The sequence below is a fragment of the Engraulis encrasicolus genome, chromosome 9 (genome assembly GCF_034702125.1).
Source record: "Engraulis encrasicolus isolate BLACKSEA-1 chromosome 9, IST_EnEncr_1.0, whole genome shotgun sequence".
Lineage (NCBI taxonomy): Eukaryota > Metazoa > Chordata > Actinopteri > Clupeiformes > Engraulidae > Engraulis > Engraulis encrasicolus.
Window position 1 is genome coordinate 320,930 of NC_085865.1, and position 25,985 is coordinate 346,914.

At 40.0% G+C, this 25,985-nt stretch overlaps 1 protein-coding gene across 1 annotated transcript in view; it reads right to left on the reverse strand.

Moving 5' to 3' along the window:
- Positions 1-6,103: 6,103 nt before the first annotated feature.
- The window catches only part of LOC134456063 (exostosin-like 2), a 54,105-nt gene continuing 34,223 nt past the window's right edge, over positions 6,104-25,985 (reverse strand). Inside the window, exons 4-5 of the mRNA XM_063207497.1 lie at positions 12,104-12,195; positions 6,104-6,533 (exon numbers count right to left, since the gene is read on the reverse strand). Of these exons, the coding sequence (XP_063063567.1) occupies positions 6,104-6,533; positions 12,104-12,195 (522 nt within the window). The remainder of the gene's footprint in view (positions 6,534-12,103; positions 12,196-25,985) is intronic.

A 25,985-nucleotide genomic window follows, 5' to 3' on the forward strand; every position in this document is an offset into this window, starting at 1 on the left:
CAAGTGGAGGAAACGCAAGTGAGGGATATAAATGCAGCGCTGTACTTCTCCCTCGATTACAGGAAGAACTTTTGCTGAATCAACTGACGTAAGTCTTTCCCAGTTTAGTGTGATTGCGAGATAACTGGTGCCACAATGCGAAGGCAAACGTAGGGTTGCCATTCGTCCCTTGAAATACGGAATCGCCCTGTAGCCTATTTGGCGGTTAAATCATGCGTTCTGTATTGGGGACGCATGTCGGTAAGGGACGCGCTTTGTAGGGCATTTTCGCGAATTACTAAAAATAGACATGTCAGCCACATATCAACTGTAAAATGTTAACTATGTCAGCGCGACCAAGATGAGCATCCTGTCTTGAAGTTCTCTCTCCCTCCCTCCTCCCTCCTCATGCACCTTCCCTGTGTCTGTCTGATGGCTAGAATAGAAGCACCTCCGTCATTCTCATTGCTCATTGGCAACTCCGATGCATAAAAGATAGAAACTAAAGGTAATGCATGCGCGTGGCTTCTTAAATGCACATCAGCACATCTACAAGTAGTTTTAGTTCTTCTTTCGTTAGCTCTCCCTTCTTGTCCCCAATGCAAGCGTTACTTTTATTCCCTTCTGTGCATGACAATTAGCATTAGAAATAATGGCGAAAATGGTATGGCTCTCACAAAAAATATTTTTTAAAAAATGGGCGTTTATGGCTCTCTCCACCAAAAAGGTTCCCGACCCCTGTGTTACAACAATGAACACACACTTACTGGACAATGCTCATCTATAAAGGACTGTGTACTTCGTAGGGAAGCTAAAATCTCAGTATACTTTGTATACTGACAATAAAGGCTTTCTATTCTATTCTATTCTATTTTAAGTGTTCTTTAAAAATGCCAATGAGACTTGTCTTATGTGATGTTCTCTTTTTTAATTTCCACCCTCCCCCAGGGAAAATGGCTGTAACATGGAACTAGAGCATGACACGGGAGTGGATTTTCACTCCCGTCCCATCCCGGTCCCAGAAAAAAAAAGAAACAAATCTCATCCCGTTCACTCCTGAAAAGAATGTTTCACAATCCTGCCCACTCCCACTCAAAATCAATCCCATTCCCGTTTCATCAAAAAAACTAGGCTTTTTTAATGAAAAAATAAGCGTGCATTCCCGTTCTCGCTCATTTTTATTCCCGCTCCTGCCCACTCCCATTAGAGTTCTCAACGGGCCTGAAAATGTCAACCCGACCCTACCCGGCCCGTGGCTTTTAAAGCCCGAGCCCGATGTTACCCGACACATAGAATTATCTAACCGAACCCGGCCCGAGGCCCGAAGTCGGGGGTCGAGTTTCCCCACGTTACCCTATGGAGAATGACGGGTTGTGGTGGGTCTTTAAGGGCACTTATGTGCAGTAAATTGCATAACCCACTTAAAAACCTAGTGAAAAGATATTTTCCACAATAGAAACATAATAGGCCTATAAAATGGGGAAACTTACGTTCTTGCTATTTAAGCAGAATCATCCACAGCGCGATTTCAATAACCGCCTCATGCTTCACGGCAACAACAATCTATCCACCTTTTGTTTTGACTTCTAAATGTAGGCTTACTACATTCCATCCCGAGTGTCTGATTAAATAGGCTACGTGAAGTTGCCCCTCCCTCCTTGTTTGTTCATATGCGCGGATGAGATGGAAAGCCTGGCTGTGCCAAACATTGTTTAAAAGTTTCATCAAATTTTGGTCGGCACACAAGGTTTTGGACATAGCCTACTAATTTCTAGTGGCACCTGGGCTACGGTTGATGCATGGATAAGCCATGTAGCAAAAAAGACAGATAGCCTAGGTGAGAGGATGAGATCTTCCTCGGCTGGCGAGCGCTCCCATATTTGTGCACGCCTTTCCATCCCGACAGTTGCTTACAAGTCGAAAACAGCACGAAAACAGCAAAGACAATGTTATATTTCATTCAAACAGGGCCTACACGCTGCAAATAAAAAATTGGTTGGGGGGATTTTCAACCAGACCACGCGAGCAGACAGTCAGTGTGAAAAGTCAAGTCTACCGGAAAAATCGCCGTCTTCGCTGCCGCTCGCTTACCATCGGTGCACGAGCCATTTAAATAGTGAAGTGGCATATCGCAACAGCACATGCGGATTAGCCAAATTATATGCAACAAAGTCTCCAACAAAGCGTGGATTTAACGTTTAATACGCATATGCCAACGTTGTGTGAATACGGGGAAAGGATAGCCTAATTGGAAAACCACTGTCCTTTTATAGTAGAAGACCGCTTCGGCTTCGTTTCACCTCATAAGCATAATTTCCATGCACTGCATTTGCCGAGACTACTAAGCATAAAGTTAGCGATCAAACTAAAAATATTGGTTGTTGTCATTACAGTAGGCCTATTTAATAGGCTACTATGGCTGTTGTTTAAAATAGCCATTGGATTGCCAACCGTCCCTTGTATTAAGAAACAAAAGTATGGTTCCATGAGCTGACATGGGACTCAATGTCGTTAAAATTGCATCTAAGATTTTTTTTCCCCGTTTTTATTCGTTTGCGTAATTGTAGCCAGTGTAGTTTTTCTGTGCGTTCAGGGACCTCTGTCCAACTCATCATCGCTGTGATGTCATGTTTGTTTTGCATTCCGGTACCTTGTGATTTACAAATTAAGCACTGCGCGGCGCGCAACGTTGCATGCAACAGCCTGCCAGAACTTTGTTACGCAGGCCTACATATATTTAGATAGATAGGCCTAGCTTTACTGACCCATCAAGGGGAAATTCGCCATGATTCACGGTAAACAGCAGAACTGATTAATTTTTTTTTTTCACTGGGCGGAAAAGATTGAGCCCGCGGACCGAACCGACCCGAGCCATATGCTTATATTTTCGACCCGAACCCGGCCCGAACCCAAGGGGCCCGTCGGGTTTGTCGGGCTGACCCGACCCGTTGAGAACTCTGACTCCCATTCATCTTTATTCCCGTTCCTGCCCGCTCCCGTTCATCTTTAAAATTTTGACTCCCATCCCGCGGGAATCCCGCAAGACCCGTGGGACCCACGGGAATTCCCGAAAATTATTAATGTGTCGTTCACGAACGAACCGGTCGTTTTGAACGAGTCTTTGAAGTGAACGAAGCGAACTAGTTCCCCGCCTCTCATTCACTTCGTTCATTGGTGAATCACCAGTCTCTGTCACTACCGTCAATCGGTAGTGTGGTCGTCCAATGAGCATTTTAATCTGCGCAAAGGGGCACCACTTTATCTCTAAATGTGATAGCTTAATACTATCAGAGCTTTTACACATACCAGATATTTAGTTCATAATTTGGAGCTCGGCAGCTCACCTACTCCACAGTTCACAGCTTCGTGAACGAGGAGCCAGTGAACTGACTCCAGCCAATGGTTTCCATGACCACGAATATACAACTTAACGTGGCACAGACAAAGGCATACTTCTAGTTGGTAATGCAACTTGTAAATGATCGTTTATTCTTTTTTAATGGGTGCTACTGTTCAATAAATAAAATTAATCTGCAAAATAGGTTTCAGGTGATAGGTTTAGACACGAGGAGCACCTTAGATCTGAGCGCAGCAAGAACGAACTGTGTTCAGCCCGCGAACGAGACCAGCCTGGGCGCATAGCAACAGTCTCCATGACCACGAATAAACAATTTAACGTGGCAGAGACGAAGGCATACTTTTTTGTTAAAAGCAGCTTGTAATTGAGCTTTTTTAATGTGTGCTGCTATTAAATAAATAATATTTTAAGGCAAAATGAGTTAAGCTGATATGTTTGGACAAGAGAAGCACACAGGCAAAGTAAGAATGCCCCCCTCCTCCTCTCGTTCACTGAACTAGTTCGCTCGACATTCACCCCTTGCTCTCTTGCATTGTGGTGTGACGTAATGAAAATGAACGACTGAACGAACTGTGAACGAACGAATCGCCTTCACTACGAAAAATGTCATCCTCTACATGGAAAGTATACATCTTACACTCAAATAAATGTACAGTGTTTCTCTTAAGTACCATGGGTACATTTGGTAATTTTTTCAGATTTTTTGAGACCTAAGTGCGCAGGCTCCTGTTGAATTGCCATGGAATGACCCTAACAGGGTTTTCACACCTGGTCCCTTTCAGACATTTGAGCTGAGCTGAGAACTCGGACCTGTGACTGCATTTTCTGCACATATGTGAACGCTTCAAAGTGTACCCAGACCTCTTGGAAGTGAACCGTACTAAGACCTTAATTGACGTACGGTTCACTTATGAGTACTGACAAGTTGCACTTGTGAATAAAGCTGAGCTTACACTGTGCTACTTTTGCCCAGATTTTGCCCCGATTTGGCACTCGCACGACTTTTTGGGAGTCGAGCCGATTTCTTGCTCAATGGCAGGTCAATCGTGAGTCTTGCATTGTTCAGTGTATATGGGGTAACGACAAGCGATTTCGCCTCACGATTGTACAATCGCAGGGTCGTAAGAAAATCAAAACTGTTTGAAATCCTGGTCGTGTCTCGTGACTAAATCGCACTACACATGCACAAGTTAATAGGGCCGTGCGATTCGCTTTGGATCGCGTCCTTATCTCTACCTCAGTTGCTCATGTTCTCTCCTCTGCAGCCCCGGGATACACGTGTGTCGTGTCGCACAGTCGGACCATTCTGCTCGTATCCGACAGTCGGCTCTTATAGTGTGAGGACGAGAGTAGTGAAATATGAACTTTTAAATCGTGAAATTTCTTCGTTCGTTGTGAGCAGGAGCTTAATACCAACAACTGAAAATATTGCACAGTGTATGCCCGGCTTAATTGTAATCAATTAAGGATAGCTCTAGATCACCAGGTGTGATTAAAAAGGACACTGGCACACCATAAAAGCCTAAAAGGACCAGAAAGAGCGGCCAGTTCTATTTGTAATACATGGAAGAAGAAATCCGCACTCACAAACTGCGTCTCATTATTTATTTATATTACCACCATGTCCAAAAAGCAAACGCGTTTCGGCTAACAAGCCTTCATCAGTGTGTGGTACCACGCACTGATGAAGGCTTGTTAGCCGAAACGCGTTTGCTTTTTGGACATGGTGGTAATATAAATAAATAATGAGACGCAGTTTGTGAGTGCGGATTTCTTCTTCCTTAAGTTGACGCTTTTTATCTCGCACCCAAAAGCTTTTCGGTTTTCCAAGAAGTTGAGCGCGTCCTCTGCCAATACTTTTTGTAATACACTCATAACATGAACAAAAACAGAACTGAGTCCTTTTGCTGTTGGTTCGCTTTTTGGTCCACGTAGCCTCTAACTGCAGATGGGATCGCCGGCGGGTCTAATCACTATTTGCTGAAAATACACAACCACATCATAACAACATTGCTATGACAGTGCCGAGAGCCCTACGGAACAAATTAAGACATAGACATTACAATTTTGGTGACAGTAAGGTTACAACATAGGTGCTGCGCTAAGGGGTTGAAGAGGACTGAGTTTGGTTCACTTAAGTGTAAAAACCCTATAAGACCAAAAAATGTAGCTCCAAGATGCTTGAATACCGACTTTTACTTAAACCATGCACCCAATGTTCTTGCTTGCTATTAGCCAGGCCACACCCTCCTAATGATGCAACACGTTCGGCATTGCTTCTACTCAGGCCAGGACCAATACAAATATTGTTTGTTTGTTTCCCGACAAAGTGGGTTGAGTTCCCGATTTCTCAGGAGCTATCAACTTTGAGCAGCTTCAACACCTCCGGGTAGAGGCATGTTCAAGTCAGTGACATGGTTTAAGCAGAGATGTTCTATTGGGACTACAACAATGTCTGGTTTAAACTTTGGCACAGCCTTTTCTGGCCTCGATCTGTAGCAAACCGAGGGAGCCAAGTTAACCAGTACGTTTGGGAAATGTTATTCATCATCTTCTTAGTCAGGCGAATATCTCTGTACAAACTTTGACAGTGGATGATAATCAGGCAAGCTCTTTATTGACTCAATTTACTAATGATGCAGATTCGTGATTCACAAAAAAAAAACAGTTTTTAGTATATTCAGTATAATATAGTTCCTCGGCCTAGTAACATTGTATGATTTACATTACAGTAACTATGCTACTGAAATCCTCAGAGGAAGCACCTCATTTCCTGCCTTTTTTGGCATTTGGCATTTTGACCTGCGGTTGTTTTTTACCAGTTAGGGTTAGGGTGATGTTGTTGTAGTGCAAGGGCATTGTCCCGTTCCAGATCTTCACAAACTCGGTCAGACAGTAGCCCCGCTGCTGCACGAACCCTGGCCTGCGTGACAGTCCAATATTCCCTCTCCCTTTCTTTGCTCTCTTGGTCTTCATCTCCAGCCACTTCATGTCAACAGGCTTCACATGGACGGCTGCAGGTGGGGCGTCTGGGCCGTAGCGCTGCAGCAGCCAGAAGGATACCACACAATTCATAGCGATGTCCTCACAGTTCTTAATGCTATCCACCAGAATGTGCAGTCGGCTGTCTTGGTCATGGTAGAGCTTCAGGTAGCGCCGGTGGAAGAAGGAAGCGCCTGTCAGAGCCAGGGAGTATCTGAGTTTGAGTACAGTAGAGTAGAATAGAATAGAAAAGAAAATTAAAACCTTTAGTGGCATTATTCAGTGGCACTATTCAGACTATCAGGCTCTAACAGACCGAGGGAAATGCATTCTAAATGTTTTGGGCCAGGTGGTGTCCAGGGATATCCATGCAGTGCTATACAGACTACATATACAGTTGAGGACGATATTATTAGCCTCCCTCCTGAAATTAGACATTTCTCTTGATTTCTCAGTGAGAATGACCATTATGAACCGTTTCTGTTATTCTGGAAACAAATACACTGATGGAGATAATGTCCAATGAGTTGAATTTGCATTTTATAATCGTTACAATGAGATTAAACAAAAAAGGGCAAAATGACAAGGACAAAATTATTAGCCCCCTGATCATTAAGTAAGTGTTAACGTTCGGCGAGAAGGTCGCTACCGTGGAATAGCAGCACGACAGATAGAATCTTTAGACCCCGACGCGGTTTTTATTCCACAAAGCGGCCGACTCGCCGAACGTTAACCCGCTTATTATATGGATATACTTAAATGATTCACACATGGCGGGGACATTTCTTTAGGCCTATTTAATGATAAGTTTACTATAGTTTTTCATGTCAAAAGATTGTTGCTGCGCAAAACAAAACAGTGCCGTTGTGGAACACCGCTACAGCTAGGTAGCCAGGACAACAGGTGTTGTCTATCACAGAAGCTGATTAGAGTCTTGTTGAAAAGTCGCTTTAGCAGTGAAAAGTCTTGTTGCCATTGACAGCGGTCTGTTATAGACCAACCCGTCCGTTATCGAAAAATAACAGACGTGCGAACGTTGGGGAGCCCCGTTGAAATGAATGGAGCATTCGACCGATGACGTCACACCATATAATAATAGTCAATATGACGCCATTTATGAACCAAAACTGACAACAGGCACTTTGATCAGTTGTTACCTAGGTTGGCACATGCCCCACTAGGGATTTTGGCCCATTTCTTCACTGCAAAGTGTTCTAGCTGGTCCATATCACATGGATGCTGAGCATAGACATTTGTCACAGTCTCTCAGTGGGATTGAGGAATGGACTTTGAACGGGTCATTCCAGTATCATGGTTTTAGTGTCCTTGAAGAACCTCTGAACTAATTGAAATGTTTACTTTGGGTTACAATATTGTTGGAGGACCCAGCAATCCAGATCCAGACCCAGACTCCCTCTGTCTGAGGCTGAATAACAGTCTAAAACTTGATGCCCCCACCACTACAGTATGTGTAACTGTGGAAACTGCTTAGTCTCATTAGACCAAAGAAGCATTGGACACCTGCCTAGATGATTGTTATTGACCTGGCCTCACCTGAAGTTTTTATTTCAAGAAAGGCAGCTGTTAGGGCTTGTCATCATATTGGGCTTTGGGGTCATCATCACAGAAGAACCCTTTTACTAAAGGCGGTGCATATCAGAGTGTTGTTGAGCAAAAATGAGTTTTGAAAGTATCTGCTTTCATCTGATGAGATCATTGAGAGTAAATAGAATGGAGGCCAAAATTCTATTTCATTGTTGAAGCCAAGTTGGAGCCAAGGTTGGACCCAAAAAGACCAAAAAATGGCCAAATCCCATTCATTCCTATGAGAGACATAACCCTGTATCTCCCTTAAATGCCACTCCAGGGGGATCATTTTTCGCTCAACTAGTAGGTCCCCTTGCTCTCCAACTTACCAGGGTGGTGATTTTTTGTGGTGATGTTTTATTTTAGAGAGATATTAAAAGTTAAATTGACCAATGAGCATCAGAACATGGTTTGATTGTCAGTTAGAAGTCTTGTTGTTGTCCAATCAGCACCTGCGTTTGGCGTTGCTAAGGTGGAATGTAAGTTGGAATGTTCCCAAATCTGGCTTCAAAGCGTTGAATGGCAAATAGCGTTGATTTGGCGTGCATTCTATTTACTGTCAATGGATGAGATTCAATTGCATCTGACTTGATGCATGAATTCTGCTTCTGTCAGGTGAAGAAAGGGATAGTCCTTAAAACTTCATAACATGGTTTCCACAATTAAACATGGTGGTGGAAGCATCATTCTGTGGCAGCCTCAGCCACAGGAAACCTTGTTTGGGTGTACGGCACCATAAAAACAGAAGATTATGATAGAATGTGGAAGGTGACCATGCAAAAATATGATCATAGAGGAAGCTAAGCTCTTCATGGGATCTTTCAATAAGATAATAACCCAAAACTTTCATCCAAAATTGTTCAAATGTTCTTCAAGGTTACTAAAACCATGATCATGTTGTGGTTCAGATCTCAATCCTTTAGATAGTCTTTCAGGAGTGCTGAAAATGAATGTCCATCCTCAACATCCATGCAATTTGGATCAGGTTAACTATTTGCAATGAAAAAAATGGGCCAAAATCCCTGGTAGGGCATGTGCCAACATAGTTAACAACTAATCAAAGTGCCTGATGTCAGTTTTGGTTCATAAATGGCACTCTATTGACTATTAATGATAAGGGGGCTAATAATTTTGTCCTTGCAAATGTTATGCCAATTTCAACTCATTGGACATTATCTCCATCAGTGTATTTGTTTCCAGAATAACAGAAACGGTTCATAATGGTCCTTCTCACTGAGAAATCAAGAGAGATGTCTAATTTCAGGAGGGGGGTTAATAATATCGTGCTCAACTGTAGATGGGGGATTCAATGGAGATGTGGAACAAGAAGAAAAAACATAAACATTTGCTATTTTGCTTGGAATAGGAATAGAACAGCTCGTTAACTAACAATGGTAGCCAGTTAATAACAGCTTATTCTTTTCCTTTAACCCTTGTAAGGTGTTAGTGTTTTGGTTACATAGAAGGTGTTTGGGTCAATTTGACCCGGGGATATAGAAAAATAATGAAAAATGGGGAAAAATCATATTCACCCTCATGTTTCCCTCATCCTGCCTGTAAATGTCTGTTTATTTATGTTTTTGACAAGGGTAGATGCAGAGAGAGAAAGATAAGGAGACAGTGAAGAAAGTAAGTAAACTCAGTTCAAGCTCTGGGATTTAGCCACTAGTTCTCTTATTGCACAAGATTGCAACATTGATGCACAACTGGAGGACCAAACAATATCTGGACTTCTTTTTCCACAAAATTCACACTCTTGCCTTGTCTACTCAACATGTGATCTACTGTTCTATTAGAGAGTTTGATTTTTAAGCCCCCTTAAGAGATACGAGTCAAAATGACCCGGGAGCACCTCCTGTGTACTGCCCTACAAAACAAGAACGCAGTAACTCTGAAAACTGCAAACTGAGAAAAAAGGCTTCAAAGTTTCCTATATGGCGCGACAACTGTGTTGACGGTAAAGTGGTGGTGACACTTCCTGGTAATGCTTTTTTAGGATGCAAACAAAAAACCCTGAAAACACAACATTTATGTCTTTTTGCCACAAAAAAGCAGAGTTAGGCCTACTGCGTTCTTGGCTGGTATTACTGCCACAAAATGGAGTTACTGCAGGAGTTACTGCGTTCCTGGCTAGTAGGCCTATTACTGTCTACTCCCAAACCATTCCCATTGGAAAGTGCAGCAGTAACTCACTGACTTACTGCGCTTTTGTTTTGCACGACGTAATTTTTAATTCAACACCGCAGTAAGATTTTTTGGGTAATTTTTGCACTTTCAAAATTATTTTTCTCCAAAAGTGACACAAGACAAATGAGGTAGTTAAAAGCCCATTTCCGATCTTAATTTTTTTTTCGACCATTTTGAGTTACTGAGTTCTTGTTTTGCACGGCAGTATACACTGCATTCCACAATATTACGCAAATTACATTTTTTGCCGTTTCCCCAAATAATCAATAGAAATGACAGTCGTCATAACTTTCAAGTCATCAGCCATTAGAGTAAGTTTTTGAATGAACCTTCCAATGATAACAGCATTTTTAAAAATAATTTTAAAAAAACGTATAATGCTCTGTTCCAAATTATTACGCAAAACAGTTTTGTAGTGTTGTAATCCAAAATTGTATTTTTTGTCAGATTCATGTTCCTCAATGAAAATGAGCTAAAACCAGTGAAACCCAAACACATTACAAGGGCTAAGTGGAAGTCTCCAACCTGTTGTCATATTACCTTTAACTGTCATCGGACTCCAAAAGTAATTCATAAAAAAGCCAATCATTGGAAAAAGTAGAGTTGTCTTGCATAAAGGCATTCTGGCTCACTCGGAAAAGAGTGAGCTTCCTCAATGTGACTACCCTAGTAAAATAAAGGGGATATAAAAAATAAAGTAGCCCATTACAGAAAAAAAATCTCTAACTTCTGCCAAAGCATATAGTCTTGTTTGCCGTGCTTAGCTTAATCTAACGGTGTGGGTAGCCCAATCACATGATTTTGAGGGGTGGCACAGGAAATTGAATTTTTAAAAAAAAATTGGCTAAAAGTGGGAAATATGTGCATTTAATGACTTCAGATTTAGTGGATTTCAGCCTCAGGTGCACTGACAATTCATGTTCAACTTCCAACATCCCAGAATCTTTACGTAAGTAAACAGGAAAACTTACAGGCAGCTGCTCTAAGTGGCCTGTTGAATTTTACTGCCTGTTAACTTCACTCAATCCATGGATATATAAAATTAATGAGGCAATAAGAGGGCCAACAGTCTCTAAGTAACAGTATCTCATATCTAATCCAGTTATTACATTACATTTGACAGAGGCTTTTATCCAAAATGACTTAGAATCGAGGACATGACCTTATAACACTTGCAAATACAAGGTGTACAGTAAATATACACTCACTGCCCACTTTCATTGGCAATTTTTCCTAACTGCTTTTGGCACAAAATTCTAAACAGTCAATCACACAGTGCCAACTCATACCATTGAAGCATATGAGACGATCTGATGTAGTTCAAATTGTGCGTTAGTAATTTAAGTGACTTTGATCATGGCATGGATGGTGTTGCCAGATGGGTTTGATTATTTAAGAAACTGCTGATCTACTGAGATATTCACACAGTTGACACACAAATATCCAGTGAGCAGCAGTTCTGTGGGTGAAAATGCCTAATGCTGTGTACAGACCAAGAGCAAACGGAGCAAACGAAGCGACGAAAGTCATTATTTCTCTATGGAGGGCACGCGACCAGCGCTACCAAAGCGAATTCGCCAGGAGCGAAACTTCTTGCGCTACCAGAGCGAATTTTGATGATTAAACTCAAGCTAATCATAGGAGAATTCGCTCTCGAATTCGTTCATTGGAAACCAACTGGAATGTTCATATAGACGAATGTCCCAGGCTCTCAAGCCAGAGCCGTTATGTGATTAGCTGAATTAAACATGTCAATGCTGCGTCTGGAGCGAATACAGCAAATTCAAGGCAAAACTTCTTCTGCTACCCACGCTACCAGGCAGCGTAGTTTGCTCTTGGTCTGGACACGGCATTATTGATTCCAGAGGTCAGAGGAGAAAGACCAGACTGGTTCGAGCTGAAACAAAGTCAAATCCCACGAGGTGAACAGGCACATTTGACTTTGTTTGAGAACAAAGTGGCCTTAATGAGGTGTTTGACCAGTAAGATGGAGTACATAGATTAGGTCACCTGTCAGTTTTAGGCGTAGAGACTGTGTAGACACCTTTGGCATGGGCAGTATGTGTGCGTGCAACGAAGCCCACCAATTGGTCTTGGAATTGCTGAAAAGGGAAAGGATGAAACTCTAAACACAATATTACATGGCATATAACATTTAGTTTGAAAATGAAACTGACTATAAAAAAGTCATTAATCATGTAAACGGAATGAAAGTGACAACATGGAAATCATGAATAAAAAATGAGAAGTGTCACAGAAATCGTTTTTGGTAGGGTGTGCACATTCATTTTTCGGGTTTCAGAAACGCACACCGTGTGAGGTGCGTACGGTGGACAATTGACCTTTCCGCAAACTCCTCCCCCCTTAGCAACAGTTGCTATATGAGTCAAGCTTTCACATATTCCAGGTTCTCAGCATTAGAATGAATGGCATGCGACATGTTTTCACCCCTGTCAATTTCGGCTCTGCCCATAGAAATCACAAACAATTTGTTGAGAAACAGCTAAATATAAGATAAAAGTTGGGAAAAAAGTCTGCAACAGGCTAATGAAGGTTACATGCACAACATTATATGCTGTGTTTTGTAGCCAGACAGATGAGATAGAGGGTAAAGCCTAGCCCTCTACTGCATGAATTATTATATTTACAATGTAAAAAATGTTTCAGTGCTTTTTTAGTGTTAAAATTAGTTAAATAATAGATTTCAAAAAAAAAAAAAAAAAAAATATTTTTAATTAAGATTTTAGCTTATGGTTGCCATATGGCAACTTCATGCAGTCGTGGAATCTTGTGTAAAATCAGGTTTTTCCTCAAAAAGAGAATTTTTCCTTGAAAAAACTCCAATATATTACTTTCCAAACTCATTAAATTACATAAATTAAAATGTATGTTTAGTATTTAGTGAAATTATTTTTGGTAAGAGCAAAATATGGTCCAACAATTTGGCCCATAGACATGTACACACATTTACAAAAAAGCTTCCGAAAAGGTTGTTTACACCTATTTGCAAACATGTACAATGCATTTTTACATTAAACATGTCTAAAATTACAAATATAACTACACATTATTCATTTGGCACAAGAATTATAAGAAATATCTGTAAAAATAGCCTCATACTACTCTAATTCTAAGTCATTCCAATGGGGTTGATTGGGGTGAATGGCCAAAATGTTGTTCCATAACTGCATGAAGTTGCCATATGGCAACCATAACATTTTACCATTTTACAAAAAAACCTTTGCATCTAAAGTTGTTTTAATGATGAAAAATAACAGTTTACATATTACAGATAGTGTTTTTATTTTTTTATAACAATATTTTGGGCTGAAATGTTGGTAATACCTTGGTTTATGGAGGCCTTGAGCCATGACCTCCACACACCAAAGTAGGTGATGAAAAAGGGCTTCTTGTGTTTATTTCTTAATCATGTGACCTGAAAAGTTTTTTTGGTTTCAAAGTAAAAGGCTGTCTTATCACTAATAAGTCTAAATAAATAGGTTATAGTGTATCATTTACTAGAAAAACTGGAAAAAGTTAACGGTTGCCATATGGCAACCCTATGCAGTAGAGGGCTAGGTACCAATGTAAGAGGCAGACTGAATAAATATTTCCAGCAATATACAAATACATTGGCTACATTGTAAACAGGGTGTTAGAGAGAATTTCTTTGTAGGCCTACTGCCCTCCCCCCTGGAACTTCAATGTGACAGGTGACAAACTGGCTCTCCTACAAAGGCAGACAGGAACACCTGAGCTATTTGGTGCAAACCTCCTGTGGACATCACGGTCGTTGCAGACCACACATACCCTCTTGGAAGTGGCTTAAGTAGTAGGGTTGGAACCCCCCGGCTTTTTTTTTATGCCACCTCGATTTTTTTTGTATCTTTAAAAAGTGTCTACTTTAAGAATTTGACAGGTGCCAAGCTGAAATAATGTCCCTTGGCCTTCATTTTTAACCATTTAATGCACCTGACAGGAACCCAACAGATTGAAACAATGACAGAGAATAGGTCATAACTTTTGAAGTAAACTACATACAGAGACAAATTGACACATTTTTCCATACAATATTGACCTGAGGAATGCATTTAAGTTGTTGTTTTTGACTTTTGACGACATTTTAATAGCATATTTGCTCATAAACAGCAATAAAATGACCCAAAATATGTAGACACTCAACTATCTTTTCATTCTTTTGAGTTTTGTTCCCTTTTTTTCACCACCCGCTCTTCCTTTATCATCGGCAGTGTAAATGTGAGTATTATATCGGGTATTAAGCTGAAATTATGACCCCCAGTCACCATTTTGACCCTTTAATGCGCCTGACTGCAACCCGACAGACTAAAACAATGATACAGAATGGGTCATAACTTTTGAAGTAAACTACATACAGAGACAAATGAACACATTTTCCCATACAATATTAACCTGAGGAATGATATTAAGTTGTTGCCTTTGACATTTGACAACATTTGAACTTCATTTGTGGTCATAATCGACAATAAAATGGCCTAAAATATGTAGACACGTATCTTTTCATTCTTTCGAGTATTGTCTTTTCTTCACCACCGGCCCCTCCTTTATCATTTGCAGTGCACATGTGACTATATCGGGGTTTAGGCTGAAATATGTATATATATGAGCCTGACTGGAACAGATTGAAACAATGATACAGAACGGGTCATAACTTTTGAATTAAATTATATACAGAGACAAATGAACACATTTTACTATACAATACTGACCTGAAAAAGGAAATTAAGTTGTTGATTTGACAACATTTACACTTATAATACTTTATAAAAAGACCTAGTGTGGGTTGGCTTCAGAAGTAAACCCCAAAGAGAAGAAAAGCTAACCCATTTTCCCATACAATACTGAACCAATAAATTCAATGAAGCACTTGTGAATGACTGTCATCAACCTTTAAACCGTGTTCCTGGACAAAAATAGCATTAAAATACCCAAAATGTGTAGAAAATAAGCAGTCTTTTTCATTCCCTCATGTTTTATTGGGTGCTTCTTATTGCTCATTTAAAGTATACATTTGATTATTCTATTGAGTTTCAGATTGAAACAGTATCTCATTTTCAAAAATATATCGTCCACTTAATAACCAACTAACACCATCATCATTCAGAGGTTCAAGAAACAAAGAAGGCTCCTTAACCCATTGATGCCTAAAGCACCTGCAAAAAAGGTTGCTCAATGCCTAAGCCCATTTTAAGAAAAGTTCCCCTCAGCCTAAATATCTCAGTCTCTGAAGCACATTTACATTTAAACGCATTTAAACGGAAGTTGCATTTAAATGCAAAGACCCTCATCATGCATTAGAATGTGTTCATTCATCTCTACCAAGATCTTTAACAAAATTGTTTCAAATCTCATGCGCTTGAATGGTGCGTCATGCAGCTCCAGGCGCCAGGGCCAATTTTGCGCGATGCAACATCCAGCATCAATGGGTTAATGACTTATTAACAGAACCTTCAAAAAATGTGAGGCAAAGGCACATCCCAAAAAGCAATTGCCGCAGGACATAAAAGAACACACAAGAAAAAAGGAAGGACTATCCGCACACCACAGAAGCTCCCTTGTCGTGATTTAATGTGTGAAATGCTGACACAACGTCTCGACCTGTAATGTCTTCGTCAGGTGTCTCATGACAAGGGAGCATCTGTGGTGTGTGTATATTCTTTCCTTTTTCATATTGCAAAACCTCCACATGTAATTTGTTTGTAGCTGCATGAACATGAAGCTGTGTCTTCCACCTTTTTCTGCAGACAGACTGTTTGGCTTGCTATGCCAAATGTACAGGACAGAGAAACATGCCAGTGTGAAACACACTCTTTGGGTCATTCCAGCTGGAATGAACAAATGGTCCCCACTCGATCCCCTCGGATTTGCTTGAAAAAAATATATGTGATGGCTTAAACATCCAATAGAACATATCCACCATTGCAGATTTCAGCTGTGCATACTTTTCCCACAAAAACATTTTAACTAAGGACACCCCCTCCCCCTGATTAGGTGTCACTGCCTGAGTGACCATATTCAGACTTAATTATCTCCAAAACTATTTGTGGTAGATCCATTATTTTTTCAGGGCTAAGAGTCATAGACCTGACAAGCATATATTACAATTTGCAGCACTGTATGTCAAATTACACCTTAATGCTGGCCCTCTACTTTTCTTTGAAATTAAAATTGCAAGGGTTTTCAGATGTCCATAAAAACCTCAAATTTCAACATTCAAGGTTCATCCTTGGTACATGGTCAGATATGTTCCATGCCTTTCACATCACATCATATTTAATATAAGGGTCCAATGGTTGTTGAGATGCAGAGGTCCAAAGATGGGCAAAAACTAATTCATAACATTATTTGGATCAATATTCCCAATGTATGACACCAGTTGTGAACTTGCTGTTTGGTGTCTCCGAAAGATAATATTATTATTCACAACATATCTAAAAATTGGGATGGTGTTTTGCCCCATTATTTTTATAATGAATTTTAAAAACTCATTCCTGTGTGACATGCAGGTGTACCTTAGAAGCCCTGTTACCTTAGAAAAATTGGGTTTACTACACCTAAAATGAATAGCCAAGTCAGTGTACACTAAAACCTAAAATCTCTGATACCAAATAGGTGATTTTATACTTGTTCAGCTCAGTATTTCAGTATCTCTGACTTAACCCTCAATTCCATCCTAAGAAGGTGGCCAACCCCCTTGATTTTTGTGTTCCATTTTCACACAAAGATGGCGGCTCATGGAACCAATGGCATAGTTCCAAAATAGTTCCAGGAAGTCAGCATCATGGGAAGGAAACAATACACCATTGTTTGGAGCAATATTTCCAATATATGGCAGCGGTTGTGAACTTGCTGTTTGTTGTTTCTGGAAGAGGATATTCTTATTAACAACATATCTAAAAATTGGGATGGTGTTTTGCCCCTTTATTTGTATAATGCCTTTTCAAATCTCAATGCAGTGTGGCATGCATCCCTCAAATCCATCCAAAGTGGCGTCATGAAAAACCCCCCCACACCATTTTTTTAGAGCAATACCTCCAAAGTATGACACCAGCTGTGAACTTGTTTTTTTGTTGTGTCTGGAAGAGGATATTTTTATTAACAACATAGCAAAAACATAGAATGGTGTTTTGCCTCATTTCTTTTAATGATCGTAAAGCGCATTGCTGTGTGACATAAGCCTGTGATCAAATAGTGCAGAGGGAAGCGGAAGTGGTGAATTGTTCTGGGCCAAGGACATGGGGGAATCAAGATTGGGTACTCATTACATTGTATGTATTGGGAAGGGGTCTCTTCAGACGATAAATAAATTCAATGAATTCAATAAATTCAAGATGGTTGAGAGAAGTCATTAAAAAAAACAAACTCTGGAAATAAAACAAGGCGTTGATATGATTTCCTTGATGCAACAAAGCAGAAACAAAATAATATATATAACCGAGACTATTGTTGTTATTGCTGATGGTGATTTAATATTTGAAAAAAATGTGAAATGAATGAAAAAAGTCAGGAACTTTTAATGCTCTGGCCTGTGACAAAACATTTTATACACACCTAAATTTCAATCACCAGTTGCATCTTATGAGTTGACTTTACAAGGTAGCTTGCCATTGTCAATGATGATGCATTAGGTAACTGCACTCATATTGTTGAGTACAATCTTCCTTCATTGGCAGTTCAATGAAGAACACCTTGATGAACAACAGAGGTACTGACTTCAGTAAGCATACCACCACCATGCTCAGGGCACTTCGGTCAGGGGAGGATGATGGGGGGTGGGAAGTTCTACAATCAAGATACCTCTTTAAAAACTGTCTCCTCCTATGTGTCATCTCTAATCAACTTTTACTTTCCTATGCGACCATTAAACAGTCCCAACCCCGCCAACAGTCACCACGACAGAGGTACCCTGACTGTAGAACTGTGCCCCGCCCCCAATCCTCCACCATATCTGAACGCTTTTGCATGCTGCAAAGCTTCCTTTCGGCTTCCATCATCTCACCTGGATCAATGTGATGACAAACTTCACAAGTAATGAACATGGTGTACAAGCATCCAAACCGTGATTGTTGAAATCACTGCTGCTAACCTGCAACCCACTTGTCAGCATTGCAGTGGGATACTATTACAATGATGCAAGCAGCTGACTTAGATCGCAACAATGTGACAAGAACCACACGGTTGTCTGATGCCAATATGAACTTCTGTGCCTTCAATATTCACCTCATATTGAGTACTGCATGCAAGCAAACTCTTCTAACAAAATCTCCAGGACCATGCTGTCAAAATAGTCTGAGGGAATCTCTACTAGCCAGTATGAATCAAGTTATTTTGCAATACAGCTGGTAACTTAACGAGTAAGACACAAGCTTCATAGCAAATATAAAGTTACAGGTGCTGATTGAAAGATTAGTTAGGATGGGAGTCCTTGTTGCAAACAAGAGTGCTACAATTCTTTAATCCTCTCCTATTTCATCACTTTATTCCAAGACTACTACTACTACTACCACTACCACTACCACTACTACTACTACTACTACTACTACTACTACTACTACTAAAATGATGATGATAATTATTATTATGATTTTACAATTAAAATAATTAATGTCTATCAAAGCCATGTGCAATGTGCTATTCTTGCTGTGTGCCATCAATCAATTTATTTTCAAATGTTATGGTTTCCCTAGAATTTGCTTTGTCATTCACAGGGTAGCCATCTTGTTTTCACTGTTAAGGTGACATCAGAGCCATGGATTTGAGAGTTGCGACAAGTCGGTTGGTGACATGGTCCTCATAGCTTCAAGTAATTGTAGCCAATTGAGATTTTGAAGTCCGTTATAAAAAGAATGAGGTAAAACACCATCACAATTTTTTGATATGCTGTTTAAAAAAACACCCTCTTTCAGAAACACCAAACAGAAAGTTCCTAACTAGTGTCATACATTGGAAATATTGCTCCAAACATTGGTGCGAATTAATTTTTTCCCATCTTTGGACCTCTGTATCTCAACAACCATTGGAGCCTTTTGTTAGATATACTATGATGTGAAAGACATGGTACATATCAGACCATTTACCAAGGATGAACCTTACATGTAGAACTTTGAGGTTTTTACAGACATTTGGAAACCCTAGAACATATGATATCTACAAAAAGTAGAGGCACATTATTACGGTGTGATTTGACTTACAGTGCTGCAAATTGTAATATATGATATTCAGGTCTGGGACTCTTAGCCCTGAAAATATAATGAATCTGACACAAATAGTTCTGGAGATAATTGAGTCTGAACATGGTCACTCATGCAATGTCGCTAAAACAAGCGTAGGGGGTGTCCTTATTTACAGATTTTTTCTGCCAAAAGTATCCACAGCTGAGTTCTGATATTGTGGATATGATCTATTGGATGTTTAAGCCATCACATACATTTTTTTCAGGCAAATCCGAGGGGGTCGAGTGGGAGATTTTTCAGAAATTTGCTGATTCCAGCTGGAATGACCCCTTTACAACTTAACAAATCTGGTCACTTGGATCAGGATAGTGCATTATTCAGGTAGTCATCCGTTTTTGTCCAGAAACGCATTTAAAAGTTGATCAAAGGCAAAACAAATGTTCATTGCACTCCTTGGGTCAGTATTGTATGGGAAATGGGTTACCCCTGGGGAGCAGTGCGGTGGGACGGTACCATGCTCAGGGTACCTCAGTCTTGGAGGAGGATGGGGGAGAGCACTGGTTGATTACACCCCCCCCCCCCCTCATTGTTGCAATCTGTTGGTTCCATTCAGGTCCATTGAAGGGTTACAAATGAACCATGTGGGTCATTATTCCAGCTTAATACTCGTAATACACTTTTTAATGTAAATTATGAATTAATAGCAGGTGTTGAAAAATAAATATAACCCGAAAGAACGAAAAGATAGGCCTACTTGAATGTCTACATATTTTAGGCCATTTCATTGCCAATTATGACCAAAAATACGGTTCAAATGTTGTCAAATGTCAAAGACAAGAACTTAATATCATTCATTAGGTCAACATTGTATGGAGAAATGTGTTGATCTCTCTGTATGATGTTAACATCCAAAGTCATGACCCATTCTGTATCATTGATTCAATATGCCGGATTCCAATCAGGCGCATTAAAGGGTTAAAATGGAGACTGTGGGTCATTATTTCAGCTTAAAACCCGATATAATATTCACATTTATACTGCAAATGATAAAGGAATAGCAGGTGGTGGACAAAAAGAAAATAAAACTGAAAAGAATGAAAAGATACTTCTACATATTTTAGGCAATTTTATTGTTGATTATGACCAAAAATGCAGTTTAAATATTGTCAAATGTCAAAGACAACAACTTAATATCATTCCTCAGGTTAATATTGTGTGGGAAAATGTGTTCATTTGTCTCTGTATGTAGCTTACTTCAGAAGTTATGACCCATTCTGTATCATTGTTTTAGTCTGTCGGGTTTCAGTCAGGCGCATTAGAGGGTAAAAAATGGAGACTGTGGGTCATAATTTCAGCTTAATACCCGATATTATATTCACATATACACTGCAAATGATAAAGGAAGAGCGGGTGGTGAAAAAAAGGGAACAAAACTCAAAAGAATTAAAAGATAGTTGAGTGTCTACATATTTTGGGTCATTTTATTGCTGTTTATGAGCAAATATGCTATTCAAATGTCGTCAAAAGTCAAAAACAACAAATTGAATGCATTCCTCAGGTCAATATTGTATGGGAAAATGTGTCAATTTGTCTCTGTATGTAGTTTACTTCAAAAGTTATGACCTATTCTCTGTCATTGTTTCAATATGTTGACTTCCTGTCAGGTGCATTAAATGGTCAAAAATGAAGGCCAAGGGACATTATTTCAGCTTGGCACCTGTCAAATTCTTAAAGTAGACACTTTAAAGATACAAAAAAATCAGGTGGCGTAAAAAAAAGCCGGGGGGTGCGCATGGACCCCCCTTTCCAACCCTACTAAAGTCATCAGGTAACTCACCATGACATGAAATGGGTTAAAGAATTTAAGGAAAAAATGAAAATACACAGGTCATGACAATATGCATGATGATGGATGGTATTTAATACACACTAACAAAATAATCAATACATAATTCACAATACCTACATACACACAGGACTGATGTTGACTGATTAAATATTGTGCTCACATTCTGTAAACTTATGTGGAATCTAAATGAATCTTTTGTAAGTATATACTTGTCTAAATGTCATCAGTGTCAATAACAGCTGAGTACACAAATGAAGGTCTGGTGTGCCACTGTACTTGGATTATTTGAAATGTTTAACTCATACAAGGTATTAAACGGCTCATAGGTGAATCCAGCGTAGTAGGCTACTGGAAATAGCCTACCACATCACTTTCATGCACAGACTCTGGTTTTAACACCAAAGTAGTGTGTGAATGGAGTTTGTCTCTATGTTGTTGGAGCTGGACATCCTTTGCCTATAGTTGTACGGTCAGCTTGGTTATCTCAGCCTTCTGAGTGGCCACCATGTCCCTCAACATCTGAAGCTCATCGCCATGATCAGTGGTGGGATCTGTAAACAACGAACAACAACAACAGGAAAAGTTAACAAACTGCATATAAAATCTCTCTCTCTCTCGCTCGCTCGCGCTCTCTCTCTCTCTCTCTCTCTCTCTCTCTCTCTCTCTCTCTCTCTCTCACACACACACACACACACACACACACACACACACACCATGGTCACTGGTGTTTGAAGCACTTTGTTCCACAGTGTTTAGCTGTTCAGTGGAGTTTGAGCTCTCTCCTCGTACCCTGTAAACAATCAGTTTGACTTTCCATTACATTTTCATAGTAATACAAGGTTGATGCATGTTAGTGTAGGGCTAAGATGTTTTGTTGATGTGTTGAGTTGATTTGAGAATGATGACTGGGTACAACAATCTCTATTAATGTTGCAATGTATAACTAAATCATCTCTGATTGAAGGCACTGAAATAAAATGCACATTGTGAAGCACAGCACATCTGGGTTCTTGCAATGGTTACATGAGGAAGGCTAATATCAGCAGAATACTCTGCCATGCTGGGGACAGTAGCATTGCTGATGTTTGTTTAATACAAGCAAACAAGAGGCATCCCACAAATGTCTTTGAATGCCATTGTACAAGATACATTTTTCAACTGTACACAACATTAACATTACTTTGGTTGCTACTTGCATACAGCACAATATGAACAGTTCTCAACAGTGACAATAAACTTACAGTTAGCCTATGCTAAATGAGGCTAAGATTCAATCCAGCTATGTGCTATTATGATCATCCACACAGTTCCAGCTGCCCAAAAATGCAAGGTAGTGCTACTAAATTGTATTTGAAGTAGTGGTATTATCACGTTTTCAATGAGGTAGGTGGATTTTAGCGACATTAAGATAGCTTCTTACCTTAGCTTGCATAGTGGCTTCTGTTTACATGCTGCTGGTGGTGGGGTCGTCCACATTGTTTAGTTCACACCAGGCATTTCTCCATCTCGATCTTTGGTTTTGGGAAGGGATGAAATGTAACCCTCCCTCCAGCCTTTTTGGATCTCCGTTGTGGGAATTACACACGCCATACGCCATATCTTCCAAAATCGTGATCTCTGTCGATGGCTCAATTCGAAACGGGAGGCAGTGACTCGATGACTCTCCTCCTACATAAACAGGTCACTGATCAGATAGGTGAAGTTATTATATGGTGTGACGTCATCGGTCGAATGCTCCATTCATTTCAATGTGGCTCCCCAACGTTCGCACGTCTGATATTTGAGATAAGGACGAGTTGGTCTATATCAGACCGCGGTTAATGGCAACAAGACTTTTCACTGCTAAAGCGAATGTTTCATATCACTCCGCAGGGGGTCCGGTCTTTTGTCACTCTAATCAGCTGCTGTGATAGACAACACCTGTTGTCTAGGCTACCTGTTGCCTAGCGACGTCAGCTGCGGCACTATTTTGTGTTGCGCAGCAACAATCTTTTGACATGAACAATTATAATAAACTTAATATTAAATAAAGAAATGTCCCCGCCATGTATGAATCATTTAAGTATATCCATATAATAAGCGGGTTAACGTTCGGCGAGTCAGTCGCTTTGTGGAATAGCAGCACTTCAGAGAGAACAAGACCCCTCCGCTCCACGTCGGGGTCTAAAGATTCTCTCTGTCGTGCTGCTATTCCACGGTAGCGACCTTCTCGCCGAACGTTATACCTTACTTAGCTGAACGAGTGCGCTGCCTTGCGCATTTGATGTTACGGCGATTCTATGGTGGGAGTTACGTTCATCACTTTAGCGCTTAGCTTACGCATGCTATTTGAACGGTGAATGATCGTCAGACGGCGGAATCGTAAAATAGGCTATAAATAGATCTAGCGACAGCATATTTAGATACTACAATGTTGATTTATCCATTCGATTTTCAATATCTACATACATAAGTGTCAGAATAAAGAGTATGATAAGGTAGTAGCTTGGGTAGTAGCCATGTTTGTTTTTCAAGTTTCCGGTTGAGAGGGAGGTGGCGCACAGCATGTTGGGTACCAAGGCAGCGAAGTCAGCATCTGATGCTGCCCTCAAATATCCCCGTTACACCCACAAATGCAGTCAACTGCCAAGGGAGGAAATAAAGCAATTTTTCGTTTCGATCCACATTTAATGACTTGATGTCCTGTTAGCTCACTGGAAGGACAGCTGCCTTCCCTGTTTCGAACGGACCCATAGACTTCCATTCATCAAAATGGCTGGATTGACTACGGTTCTGAGCTTAGTAACTGTTGCTATGCTATGATTGGTCAGTTACCGTTTTGGGGGTTTGGCCACGGAAAGGTGAATTAGACTCAAGTTCATCTCTCTGATGACCCTGATGAAGGCGTAAGCCAAAACGTTAGTCTTATTAAATGTAACTGCATGAAGTTCCAAGTGTGCGACTATTCTTTCCAGGGTGTGCACATTCAAATGAACTTTGCAGGTGCCACACAACAGTAGGAAACGGAAGGTCTGCACGCTTCATTTTTGCACTGTGTTTCAACATCAATCTACAGTATGTATTGATGCAAGAAACATTTGTGTCTTTCATCCTGTATATCTGTTCCAGAACTACACCAAATCATATCAGATTGAAAGGTTGCCTTTCCAATAATGTGACGGTGAGCAGTGCAAAGCTTCTCGCCACTGGGACTTATAATGCAGATATCAGCTCAATTCATTTTCATTGCCTGTTACCAGTTTGCCTCTCTCGGCATAGCCAATGAATTCACCTTCGCTTAAATCGTGGCAGTAGTTTTATTCACTTATTTTGATTTGTGATGGCATTACACTGAGAAATAAAGTAATTTCTTATCATTAGATGGCATCTAAAGCCGCAGACAAAAATTGAGAGAACACTTCAAAATGTTAAGTTTTTCTATTCTGATATGGATAGGAATGCCCTTGAGTAAAACAAATTTTTATTATTTAATTCTATAAATTACAAACTATATTTACTCAAAATTTAGAAAGAAAAGGTTTAGAGCATGTATTTGCAGAAAATTACAAATGGTCAAAATAACACAGTATGCAATGTTTCCACATGTCAGAGAAGGCAAAGAAAACAATATATATTTTTATTAGGGCTGGGCATAGATTATTTTTTCGGTAACACTTTATTTTAGGGATACATCTATTAGCACTAATACATACAATATTAATGCCTTAGTAAGTGACTTGTAAGGCATGTACTAAGCAAAATCAGACAGTTGTTAGACATTTATTTGCAAATGTCTTGTTCATGCACAATAAGGGATTTATTACCAATATAACCTTAGTAAGGACCTAGTAGACCTAGATTTCTATTTATGAGTAAGCAGTAAGTGCCAGAATACAATCTGTATAAGCTCCTGGCGCACTGTGTGAATAAACCCTGAACAGTGTGAAAACAGATGTGGAGTAAAGGTCTAAAGTGAGGTATTGCTCAGCCCAGATGCCTTAGGGCCCCCAGACTACCTAAGGCCCTCACTCTACCCTGCCCACACCCTGTAAAAACAGCTGTCCCAAGGACAGACATCATCATTTCAATTGACATAAAATGTACAAATCACTGATATTATTGAATAATATCACCATGATGTGAAAGTCCATATTGAAGTGGTTCTGCAGATATGCACATAGTGCGTGTAAAGCAATATTTACTACTATTTTCTGATTGCTCAAAGTGTGTCCAGCATATTAGTCACCACCGTCAGATTTAAAAAAAAAAAAAAAGACAATAAAATCAGGTATGCAAAAGGTCATTGTCATTACTTAGGACCCCTTTTCAAACCTTTAGCTCTACTGAATACCATGACTGAAGCTCCTGTAAGTTTACTAATTTCTCCTCAATTTGTTAATTTCTTTGGACACTGGTACTGTCCCAACCATAAACTGTCAACACCGTCGGGGGTTTTAATAGCATTATGTTACATTAATGTTAATTATATATGCTTTTTTAGAAGCGGCATGAAGCCCCTAAGAAACAGAGCGAAAACAAAGTGGCTAATGTGAGCAAAAAATGCATAATATGTAAAAAAGTGTTTTTTTGTCTCACACCGTCAGATGTCACCACCGTCAGATTTTGTTCCGCTCATCATCTTGTTCCATATTTTACTAAATTGTGCTGGTTAATGAAACATTGCCAGACATGTTAGTAATAATTGTGACCCAAACTTATACTCCAGCCTCCACTGAGGTGCATTTGGAGGGGTCGCAAAACCTGACGGTGGTGACATCTGATGTAGTTCACAAAAAAGCATGTGTTTTACATGTTTTTGACAAGTTTTAACCCTATCCAGACCGGGGGGGGG